General features: G+C 39.8%; 1 protein-coding gene across 1 annotated transcript; it reads right to left on the bottom strand.

Moving 5' to 3' along the window:
- Positions 1–293: 293 nt before the first annotated feature.
- LOC100985649 (large ribosomal subunit protein eL32-like) lies at positions 294–12,032 on the bottom strand. Its single transcript, XM_055106195.1, has 3 exons — positions 11,966–12,032; positions 1,902–1,932; positions 294–1,331 (listed from the first exon to the last, which is right to left on the bottom strand). Exons 1-3 carry the CDS (start codon positions 12,030–12,032, stop codon positions 860–862), a joined length of 570 nt encoding a protein of 189 aa, XP_054962170.1. The 3' UTR covers positions 294–859.
- Positions 12,033–12,569: the final 537 nt, after the last annotated feature.

Raw genomic sequence — 12,569 nt, 5'->3', positions numbered from 1 at the left:
CCATAACCACATCTGAGACCATGGATGTTTTCTCACTAAGAAAATTTAGATATTTTCAAAATTTACCTAGATAGGAACAGATTATTTTCAGCTGCAAATTCCTTTCTGGTGCAGATCAAAATTGTGATAATTTTTTAAAATATGTAAGTCACTTATAGTTAAATTATACAAACACACCAATAGTGCACCAAATAAGATTTTGAAGTCCTTTATGTTTGAGGCTAAGAGTCAAACTCTTGTCTTGTCTTTATCAATGATGACTGCAAATTTTACAAAGGGTAATAGGGGAAGAATCTTCCTTAAATCAATCATAGGTAAATACTAACATCTCTCTATATTAGGTGCCAGGATTGACTTTGAAGAAAGTGGCAAAGGGTGTATCTCTCTCCCTCTTCTAGTGACTTGTCACATGCCTGAAGTCACACCATTAGATGCTTTTCCTCTTAGTCTTACAGGTTTTTTGCTCTTTAGGAGCCCCTCTACTATTCTTTTAAATTTTTTTTTTGAGACAGAGTCTCACTCTGTCACCCAGGCTGGAGTGCAGTGGTGCAATCTTGGCTCACTGCAACCTCCGCCTCCCGAGTTCAAGAGAGTCTCCTGCCTCAGTCTCCCGAATAGCTGGGATTACAGGTGTGTGCCACCACGCCTGGCTAATTTTTGTGTTTTCAGTAGAGACGAGGTTTCGCCATGTTGGCCAGACTGATCTCAAACTCCTGACCTCGGGTGATCCGCCTGCCTCGGCCTCCCAAAGTGCTGGGATTACAGGCGTGAGCTGCCACGCCAGGCCCCCTCTACTATTTTTTTTTTTTTTGGCAGTTTTTATGGTTTTCTTTAAACATAAAACATGCACGCGAGCCGCCTATTCATTTTCTTTGCTGCGCAGTATGGCATTGAGGTTGTTGACTCTGATGGCCAGCTGGGCTGCTCTTTCCACGATGGCCTTGCAGTTCTTGGAGGAAACATTGTGAGCGATCTTAGCACAGTAAGATTTGTTGCACATCATCAGCACTTCCAGCTCATTGATGTCATGGACCAGGAATTTCCGGAAACCATTGGGCAGCACATGCTTTGTTTTTTTGTTGCTCCCACAACCAACGATGGGCTTCAAGATCTGGCCCTTGAACCTTCTACAAACCCTATTGTCAATACCTCTGGGTTTCTGCCAGTTAGGCTTGATTTTGACATACCAGTCTGACTGGTACAGGATGAACTTCTTGGTTCTCTTTTTGACAATCTTGAGTTTCACAAGGGGTCTGAGGGCAGCTGTGATGCCAAGGAGGAGATGGCTGCAACCTCTGTAGGCAGCGCTGAGGAAGAGAGAATATCCTCTACTATTTTATTTTATTGTTTTATTTTTTGAGACAGAGTCTTGCTCCATTGCCCAGGCTGCAGTGCAGTGGCATGATCATGGCTCACTACAGCCTCGACCTCCTAGGCTCAAATGATCCTCCTGGGATTACATGTGTGAGCCACCATGCCAGGCCCATTTCTTTTTAAGTTAAGCATTTTATCACGCCTGTAATCCCAGCACTTTGGGAGGCTAAGGCAGGCTGATCACCTGAGATCAGGAGCTTGAGACCAGTCTGGCCAACATGGTGAAACCCCGTCTCTACTGAAAATACAAAAAAAAAAAAAAAAAATTGGCCAGGCATGGTGGCCAAACACCTGTAATCCCAGCTACTCGGGAGGCTGAGGCAGGAGAAATGCTTGAACCCAGGAGACAGAGGTTGCAGTGAGCTGAGATTGCACCACTGCACTCCAGCCTGGGCAACAAGAGCAAAACTCTGTCTCTAAATAAATAAATCAAATAATAAATTAATTAAGCATTTTATTTTGAGATAATTATAGATTCACATGCAGTTGTAAGAAAAAATATAGAGACATTTCCATATATCCTTTACCCAGTTTCCCCAATGGTAATATCTTGCAAAACTTTAGTCCAATAACACAAGCAGGATATTGACACTATTACATCGTCAATACCGGTACAGAACATTTCCATCATCACAAGGATTCCCTCATGTTGCCCTTTTATGGCTATACTCCTCTCCCATCTCACCTTGATCCCTGGCAACCACTAATCTGTTATCCACTCCTATGATTTTGTCAAGAAAGTTACAGAAATGGAATCATACAGTATATATAGCCTTTTCTTTCTTTCATTTTCTTTTTCTTTTCTTTTCTTTTTTTTTTTAGAAACAGGGTCTCATTCTGTCACCCGGGCTGGAGTGCAGGAGCTTTGACCTCCTGGGCTCAAGCAATCCTCCTGTCATTGCCTCCTGAGTATCTGGACTACAGTGCGCACCAGCATACCTGATTATTTTTTAAATTTTTTGTAGAGATAGGGTCTCACTATGTTGCCCAGACTGGTCTTGAACTCCTTGAATTCCTGGCGTTAAGCGATTTTCCCACCTCAGCCTCCCAAAGTGCTAGCATTACAGGTGTGAGCCACTGTGCCCAGTCAGTTTTTTTTTGTTTGTTTGTTTGTTTGTTTTGTTTTTAACTATTGAGTTTTCAGAGTTCTTTATAGATTCCATATACCAGTCCTTTGTTGGATAATTGGTTTACAAGTATTCTCTCCCAGTTTGTAGCTCATCTTTTCATCTTCTTAGCAGAATCTTTCCTAGAGAAAAATTTTTAAATTTTGATGAGGTCCAACTTACCAATTTTTCACTTATGGCTTGTGCTTTCGATGTTAAGTCTAAGATCCCTTTGCCTCTGCCTAAACCCCGACAATTTTCACCTATATTATTTTCTAAAGGTTTTCTAATTTCATGTATTACATTTAAGTTGGTGATCCACTTGAGTTAATTGTTGTTCATAAAGGGTAAGATTTAGGTCAATGTTCATTTTTTTGCCTATGGATGTCCAATTGCTCCAACATCATTTGTTGATAAATCTTTATTTTCTCCATTTAGCTGTTGTGCACCTTTGTCAAAGATCATCTCACCAAACTTGTGTGGGTCTATTTATGGGTTCTGTGTCCTATTCTATTGATCTATGTGTCTTTCCCTCCACCAATAACACACAGTCCTAATTATTGTAGCTATATGATAAGTCTTGAAACTGGGTATAGTAATTCCTCCCACTTTATTCTTCTTTAAATTTTGTTTTTATTGAGGCCGGGGATGGTGGCTCACGCCTGTAATCCCAGCACTTTGGGAGGCTGAGGCGGGTGGATCACCTGAGGTCAGGAGTTCGAGACCAGCCTGACCAACATGGTGGAACCCCGTCTTTACTAAATACAAAAAGTTAGCCAGAGGTGGTGGCACATGCCTGTAATCCCAGCTTCTTGGGAGGCTGAGGTAGGAGAATTGCTTGAACCCGGGAGGCGGAGGTTGCAGTGAGCTGAGATCGTGCCATTGCACTCCAGCCTGAGCAACAAGAGCGAAACTCCATTTAAAAAAAAAAAAATTGTTTTCACTAGTCTAGTTCCTTACTTTTCCATATAAATTTTAGAATAATCTTGTGTATATCTGTAAAAATTCTTGCTGGGAATTTGATAGTATTTGCATTAAACCTGTATATCAATTGATGTATTTACTATGTTGAATCTTCCAATCCGTGAACATAGTATATTTCTCCAGATATTTAAATCTTTTATTTCTTTCATCAACATTTTTGTAGTTTTCACCATATAAGTCCTATATATGTTTTTTTCATTTTTATCGTGTTTAAATATACATAAAATGTATCATTTTAACCTTTTTTTTTTTTTTTTTTTTGAGACAAGATCTTGCTCTGTCACCCAGGCTGGAGTGCAGTGGCGCGATCACAGCTCAATACAACCTCCACCTCCTGGGTTCAAGCTATCCTCCCACCTCAGCTTACCTAGTAGCTGGGACCACAGGCACACACCACCATGCCTGATTAATTTTTGTATTTTTTTTGTAGAGACAGGGTTTTGCCATGTTGCCCAGGCTGGTCTCAAACTCCTGGACTCAAGTGATCTACTTGCCTCAGCCTCCCAAAGTGTTGGGATTACAGGCGTGAGCCACTGCGCCTGGCCTTAACCATTTTTAAGTGTATAGTTCGGTGGCATTAAATATATTCATAATGTTGTGCAACCATCATTACTTTCCATCTCCATAATTCTTTTCATCATGTAAAACTGAAATTCTATACCTATTAAACATAACTCCCCACTTCCCAATTCCCCCAGCCCCTGGCAGCTACCATTCTACTGTCTTTTTCTATGATTTTGACTATTCTAAGTACCTCATATAAGTGGAATCATACAGTATTTGTCTTTTTATGACTGGCTTATTTCACTTAGCATAATGTCTTCAAGGTTTATCCATGTTGTAGCATGTGCCAGAATTTCCTTCCTTTTTAAGGCTGAATAATATTCCATTGTAATGGATAGACCACATTTTGCTTACCCATCTATCTGTTGATGGACATTTGGATTGCTTCTACATTTCAGCATTTGTGAATAATGCTGCTATAAACATGGGTATATAAATATCTCTTCAGGACCCTGCTTTCAGTTCTTTGGGGTATATACCCAGAAATGGAATTGTTGAATCATATGACAATCCTATTTGTAATTTTTAAAGGAACTGCCATGCTGTTTTCCACAGTGACTGTATCATTTTATATTCCCACCAACAGTGTATAAGGGTTCCAATTTCTCCACATCCTTACCAACACCTTTTACTTTCTGTTTGTTTGTTTGTTTGTTTGCTTGCTTTTGTTTTTTTGAGACAGAGTCTCCCTCTGTTGCCCAGGCTGGAGTTCAGTGGTGTGATCTCAGCTCACTGCTACCTCCGTCTCCCAGGTTCAAGTGATTCTCCTGCCTCTGTCTGCTGTGTAGCTGGGACCATAGGTGCAAGCCACCACGGCCGGCTAATTTTTGTATTTTTAGTAGAAACGGGGTTTTGCCAGGCTGGTCTTGAACTCCTGACCTCAGGCGATCCACCTGCTTTGGCCTCCAAAAGTGCTGGGATTAGAGGCATGAGCCACCGCACCCAGCCCTACTTTGTTTTTTTAAATAGTATCCACCCTAGTAGGTGTGAGGTGTTATATCATTGTAATTTTGATTTGCATTTCCCAAATGATTAATGATATTGAGCATCTTTTCATGTGCTTATTGGCCATCTATATATCTTCTTTGGAGAATGTTATGTTTTGTTCTGAATTATTTTAAATGATACTTTATTTTCAATTGTGAAAATGTTCACATGTTCATTGCCAGTATATAAAAATACAATTGATTTTTAATGTTATTCTTGAACACTGTCTTTGCTGAAATCACTTATCAGTTCTAGTAGGTTTTTGTTTTGTTTTGTTTGTAAATCCCTTAGGATTTTCTACATATACTACCATGCCATCAACAAATAGGGACAGTTTGAAAGAATTCCTTCCAATCTGTATGCCTTATATTCCTTTTTCTTGCCTTATTGTGCTGGCTAGAACTTCCAGTACTATGTTGAATATGAGTAGTGAGAGTGGCCATTTTTGGCTTCTTCCCTATCCTAAGGGGAAAGCATTCAGTCTTTTGTTGTTTTTGTTGTTTTTTAGATGGAGTCTCGCTCTGTTGCCCAGGCTGAAGTGCAGTGGTGCAATCTCGGCTCACTGCAACCTTCACCTCCCGGGTTCAAGTGATTCTTCTGCCTCAGCCTCCTGAGTAGCTGGGATTACAGGCATGTGCCACCATGCCCGGCTAATTTTTGTATTTTTAATAGAGACGGGATTTCACCATATTGGCCAGGCTGGTCTTGAACTCCTGACCTCATGATCCGCCCACCTCAGCCTCCCAAAGTGCTGGGATTACAGGTGTGAGCCACCACGCCCGGCCAGCATTCGGTCTTTTATCATTAAGTATTATATTAACTGTAGGGTTTTTGTAGATGCTCTCTATCAAGTTGAAAAAGTTCCCCTCTATTCCTAATTTGCTTAGAGTTTTCTGATTATCATAAGTGGGTATTGAATTTTGTCAAACGCTTTTTCTTTATCAATTGATATGGTCACATGAGTTTTCTTCTTTAGCTTAGTAATATGATGAATTCTATTAAGTAGTTTTAGCAAATTGAACCAGTCTTGCACCCCAGGAATAAAGTCTACTTTATCATGTTGTATAATTCTTTTTATATATTGTTGAATTTTATTTGCTAATATTTAGTTAAGAACTTTTGCATGTACATTCATGAGGAAAATTGGTCTGTAATATCTTTTTTTTTGTACTATCTTTGTCTAGTTTTCTTACCAGGATAATAGCTTCATAAAATGAATTGAGAAGTGTTCCATCCTCTTCTATTTTCTAAAGCAGATTGTTTAGAATTAGTTTAATTCTTTTAAATTTGGTAGAATTTTCCAGTGGAATCATCTGATATTTCTTTTTTGGGAGAAGTTAAATTACAAATTCAATTTCCTTAATATATAGAGATTCAAACTATATATTTCATATTGGGTGAGTTGTTTTAGTTTGTTATTTTTGATTAATTGGTCTATTTCCTCTAAGTTGTCAAATTTATGTGTAGAGTTGTTCATAGTATTCCCTTATTTTACTTTTGATGTCTGCAGGGTCTATAGTGATAGCCCCTATTTCATTTCTGATATAGTGATAGCCCCTATTTCATTTCTGATATTGGTAATTTTAACTTTTTCTTTCTTTGTCAATCTTGATAGAGATTTGTCAATTTTATTGATGATTTCAAAGAGCAAGCTCTGTGTTTCATTGATTTTCTCTATTGTTTTGCTGTTTTCAATTTCATTGATTTCTGCTCTTATCTTTATTACGCATCTCCTTTTGCTTGGTTTGGGTTTATTTTGCTTTTCTTTTTCTATATTTTTTTTCTCATAGCCACTACCAGGACCCATTTTTCTAAATTCTTGAGGTATATTCTGCTCTTGTTGAGTAGAGTATTCTATACACGTTGATTAGACCCTGTTGGTTGATGATATTGTTGAGCTTTTCTATATCCTTGCTGATTTTCTGGCTAGTTGTACTATCAGTTGTTGAGAGAGGGATGTTGACGTCTGTAATTGTGAATTTGCATATTTCTCCTTTCAGTTCTATCAGATCTTGATTCACATACTTTGCTGCTCTGTTACTTAGTGCAAACACATTTTAGGAGTGCTATGTCCTTTTGGTGTACTGACCCATTTATCATTATATAATGTCCTTTTCTGTCTGTGGTAACTTTCTTTTCTTTGCAGTCTACTTTATCTGATATAATAGAGCTTTTCCTATTTCGTCGTGATTAATGCTTGTATTATACATCTTTTTCCATCCTTTTACTTTCAATCTGCGTTTATCATTATATTGTAAATAAGTTTCTTATAGACAGTATATAGCTGGGTCATGCTTTTTGATCCACTCTGCCAAAGTAGTATATTTAGACAATCTACATTAAATATAATTATATTTGCTACTTTATTTCTTGTTTTCTGTTTGTTATTTCTCCTTTTCATTTTCTATTTTCTTTCTCCTGCCTTCCATATTGATTTATTTATAGTGTTCTTTAGTGTATCTCTTTGTATTGTTTTCTTATTGATTTCTCTAGGAATTACATTATACATACATATCTATCATGGTCTACTTGGCTCATCACTTTGCCAGTTTGAGTGAAGCATAGAAATCTAACCTCTATGTCTATTTATTCTCCCCCATTTATATAATTGTCTTGAAATTTCTTCCAGAGCCATTTAAAACTATATCAGTGTTATATTTTTTGCTTAAACTGTCAAATATGATTTATAAAACCCAGAAGGAGAAGGAAAGTCTATTGTATTTACCCAGATCTTTTGCTTGTCATGTTCTCTCTTCCTTTCTCATGTTCCAAGGTTACTTCTTTTATCATTTCCTTTTTGTTTAATGAACTTCCTTTAGCCATTATTTAGAGTAGATCTGCTGGTAACAAATTATCTTAGTTTCCCTATATTTGAGAATGTCTTTATTTCCCCTTCATTCCTGAAGGATATTTTCACTGGATATAGAAATGCAGGTTGAGGCTGGGCGCAGTGGCTCACATCTGTAATCCCAGCACTTTGGGAGGCCAAGGTGGGTGGATCACTTGAGGTCAGGAGTTTGAGACCAGCCTGGCCAACATGGTGAAACCTCGTCTCTACTAAAAATACAAAAATTATCTGGGTGTGGTGGCAGGCACCTGCAGTCCCAGCTACTCAGGAGGCTGAGGCAGGAAAATCATTTGAACCCGGGAGGCGGAGGTTGCAGTAAGCCGAGATTGCACCACTGCACTCCAGCCTGGGTGGCAGAGCAAGATTCCATCTCAAAAAAAAAAAAAAAAGAAAAGAAAAGAAATGCAGGTTGACAATTCTTTTCTTTTAGTACTTGAAAGATATTGTGCCACTTCCTTCTACTCTGTCTCCTAATGTGAAATCCTGTTATTCGGTTGTTTTTCTCTTGCCATAAGATGTCATTTCTCTTTTGATGCCTTCATAATTTTTTCTTTGTCTTTAGTTTATAGAAGTTTGATTATATGTGTCTCAGTTTGAATTTCTTTGGGTTTATTCTGTTTAGAGTTCACTCAGCCTCTTGAATCTATAGGTTTATGTCTTTTGCCAAATTGGGGTGTTTTTAGCCATTATTTCTTTGAATACTTTCTTAGCCCTACCCTCTTTATCCTCTCCTTTTGGGTCTTCAGTAATACCAATGCTAGATCTTTTGTTAAAGTCCCACATGTTCCTGAGGCGCTGTTTATTTATTTATTTATTCTATATTTTATTCGTGTCAAGTGTGCTTGTAATTGCTCATTGCATTATTTTTATGATGGCTGCTTTAAAATTTGTGTCAGAAAATTTTATCTCATGTTTCATCTCAGTGTTGGCATCTAAAGATTATCTTTGTTCATTCAGTTTGAGATTTTCCTTGTTTCTAGTGTAATGAGTGATTTTTGATTGAAATTTGGACACTTTGGGTATTATGTTATGACTCTGTATCTTATTTAAACCTGATGTTTTAGCTGGCTTTTTGGACACTACATTGGCAAGGGAAGGGGGTGGGGTGTCCCCTCATTACTGCCAGGTCAGCAGAGAAAGTCTATTCGGCCTCTGTTGACATCTCGGGGGGTGTTCTTTATTATTGCTGGGTGGGGTGGGAGTTCAGGCTCCTCACTAGGCCTCCACTGACACCTCAGGGAGAGGATGGCATCAATACTGCTGAGCAATGGTGAAAGTCCTGACTTTCTACTATGCTTCTTCTGATACTGCCCAAGGAGGAAGGATGCGGGCTGGAAGTACAGGTTGCCTATGTGGTTTCCTCATCACTACCCAGCAGGGATAAACGTACTGGCTCCATACTTGGCCTTCTCTGAAGATATCCCAGTGGGTGGGTTAGGGCACATTGCTATAGCCTGGCGAGTGGAATTCTAGGCTCCCCACTTGGCCTCTGCTGGTATGAATGAGGATGGGGCTACATTTTTTTTTTTTTCCTGTGATGTTTAGTCAGAGCAGAGCAGTTTCTGTCTAAAAGTTTTCTCTTTTCTTGTGTTGTTCCTTTCTTGGCCCTTTGGCCAGATAGAGCAGTTTTTGTTAGGTCTTTTTTAGTTTGCACTTATTGATATTTCCAAGTGCCATCTTCTTCAAAGTCTCCTCCTTTCAAAGAAAGTGCCTCCTTTCAAAGTCTTCTTATGTTCATTTCATATATAATGTCCAGAGTTTTTCATTGTACTTAGTAGGAGGAGTAAGGAAAAGTATGCCTACTTCTTCTTGGAAGCCGGAATTTCCAAGTTTTAAAGACTTGTTATTAAATCATACCATACATATGGAAAAGGGCACATATCTTAAGCATACAGGACAATGAAGCTTTACCAACAATACACCCATGTAACTAGAATGCAGATCAAGAAACCGAACACAACCAATACCTTTCAGAAGCTTCCTTATGTTCCCTCTGATCACAAGCCCCCCACCCCTGCAAAGTTAACCACTATCCTAATTCCTGACAGTATAGATTAGTGCTATCTTTGTGCTTTATATAATGGGCCCCTTTAAAATATGTAAATACCCTTGGGAGATTTAATGTCCTAAGATGTCATTGACCAACACCTTACAATGAATTAATTTATCATATAATTTTATTTACATTTGATAACAATACATTTATTAATAACATTATAAAACACATTAAAGTTATAATAACCTTTCTCATGCTTCATATCATTTGATTCTTACAAATGCCTATGAAATAGATTGTATTATTAACCTCATTTAAGGTGAGAAAATTTAGGCTCAAAGAAGTTAAACGATTTGTCTAAGGTCACCCAAGTAACAGGCAGAAAGATTTGGCAGCCCTGGAAGAAAGGGACCTTCTTTGTCCACCTGTCCATGCATCAATTTCAGAGAAGAATCTGATTGGCTCTGGTTTAGTCTTCTGACCACTAAATGTCAAGGGCGGGAAAGGACACTGATTGACCTAGCCATCATAGTCATGTGGAGTCAGGGAGGGGATCTTCAAGTGACCCAGAGGAGGGATTGAGAAAGCAAGCTAGACAGACAAAACTTCACTTACCACAGCCCCTAGTGGGAACAAAAACAATTATTCCTATTTCTTGATTTTTATGGACATGTTAAAATAATCAAAACTCCTGTGTCTTTTTTTTTTTTTTGCCTCATTCTCTGTGTCCACATATGACTCATTTTAAGAGTTTAGAATCACATTTTGTATTACCTGGAATGGATTGGAATGGAAGAGACTCTTTATCCTCTTAGTATATAGATGAGGGAAAGGAGGATGGTAAGACAGTATTTCGCCCAATTTCATATACATACTTGTTTTATGTTTTTTCCTCCACATTCATGTATCATAAGAATAACTTCATGAAATTAACAATTTAATGAAAAAAATTATTCTCTAACCCCAATGCCCCAACATATTTTCATGTGTCTTCCAGTCTTTGTCAAGTTATCTATTTATCTATATTTATATACTTACATATAAATACCATCAAGCCTGGTTAATTTCTTATGTTTTTGTAGGGACAGGGTCTCGCCATGTTGAGCAGGCTGGTCTCGAATTCCTGGCCTCAAGTGATCCTCCCACCTCGGCCAAAGTGCTGGGATTACAGTCATGAGCCACTGCGCCCAGCCACTCACTGATTGTTTTGATCCTAGCGGAAAATCATTCAAAGCAAAACCTCTCAGGGACATCAACATTTGAGAAGGAGACCCTTTTAAGACAGAAAAGTGTTCCTGAACTGGAGAGAGGAAATCTGCTCTTAGAAGGCCCTCTACTAAAAGACAGACTTTGCCATAGTGCTGGTGTTGCAAAGCCAGTAAGACAGTCCCCACCCCCAAAGAGCTCAAGTTTCTGGTTTCATTTCATGCACCTTTAGTAACCTCCAGCTAAATGCAGGCTGCCCCACCTCTGCCTAGAATAATAAGGGGTTCTTGGACTCTCCATCAATAGGTCCTGTCAGACAAGCCATCTGTATCATTCCAGGTACTGGCAGGAAACAGATGGCACCCTCAGATTGAGTAAATTGAGAAGAGTTTAATAAAGAGACTATTTACAAAGGAATATCAGGGTATAGGGAAACCACAGGCCAGAAGGAGCAGAAGGAGAAAGCAATCACTGGAAACTGGAGAGAGAAAATCCTGTGAAGAGGGCCTCTTGACAGGAGCTGTGGCTTTTGGTCCAGGGACACAGCCAGCCAGCTCTCAAGAAGGTATTTGGGGGAAATAAATACTCTGACCTCTCTCCTTTCGGTTTTCCACCTCCTGCTGGTAGCCAAGGTCAACTGGAAGGCAGAGGGCATAGAAACCGTTTGATGGAGTTCATCCAGGCCCGCCTCTAGGAGCATAGAGTGGGTGGAGAAGGGTGGGGTGGGTCTGGAGGGGTCAAAGGAAGCCATGTGGTCCACCATGTGATTTTGGAAATACTCTGCTGCAGTTCTTTGTCCAGGTTGGTTGCTATCAGCACTTCTGGTGGGGTTGGGGGTGGAGGTGGCGGGTTGGGGTGGCCTCTTCCTGAGTATTTCTAGCAGGAGGTAGAGCAACTTACCTGGTCCTGTTCTGCCTGGGTTGTAGGCTCTCTGTTCATCTCCAGTGCCCACAAAAGGCAGTGTCATCCACGAAAGAGGATGCCTGCTCTGAGCCCCAGCCTCTAGGCAGGGGGCTACCTTCCCATACCTGTCCTGCCAGTCTTCTTTTTCTTTTTCTTTTTCTTCTTTTCTTTTCTTTTTTTTTTTTTTTTTTTTTTTGGTGGAGTCTCATTCTGTAGCCCAGGCTGGAATGCAGTGGCACAATTTCTGGTCACTGCAACCTCTGCCTCCTGGGTTCAAGAGATTCTCCTGCCTCAGCCTCCCGAGTAGCTGGGGCTACAGGTGCGTGCCACCACGCCTGGCTACTTTTTGTATTTTTAGTAGAGATGGAGTTTTACTATGTTGGCTAGGCTGGTCTCAAATTCCTGGCCTCAAGTGATCCGCCCACCTTGGCCTCCCAAAATGTTGGGATTACTGGTGTGAGCCACCGTGCCTGGCCATGCCAGCCCTATTTCTTGTCCCCTGCCACGCCTTGAATGGCTAGTTGCCTCTACAAGTGGGCTGCTACACACCCTCAGCATTACCGGTCCCCTGGATCATTCACAGCCCCACCTGGTTCCCTCA

Source organism: Pan paniscus, chromosome X (assembly GCF_029289425.2).
Source record: "Pan paniscus chromosome X, NHGRI_mPanPan1-v2.0_pri, whole genome shotgun sequence".
NCBI classification, from domain to species: Eukaryota; Metazoa; Chordata; class Mammalia; order Primates; family Hominidae; genus Pan; species Pan paniscus.
Note: the sequence above shows the minus strand (reverse complement) of the source record. Positions and strands in the feature narration are given on the sequence as shown.

Bases quoted from the DNA above. Each gene is read 5' to 3' on its own strand.
- LOC100985649 (XM_055106195.1), bottom strand. From the start codon at position 12,032: ATGACACTGCCTTTTGTGGGCACTGGAGATGAACAGAGAGCCTACAAC. The intron at 1,933-11,965 runs GTAAGTTGCTCT...ATTGGACTAAAG, and splicing joins CCCAGGCAGAACAGGACCAG to TTTTGCAAGATATTACCATT. The intron at 1,332-1,901 runs GTAAAGGATATA...AAAATAAAATAG, and splicing joins ATTACCATTGGGGAAACTGG to TAGAGGATATTCTCTCTTCC.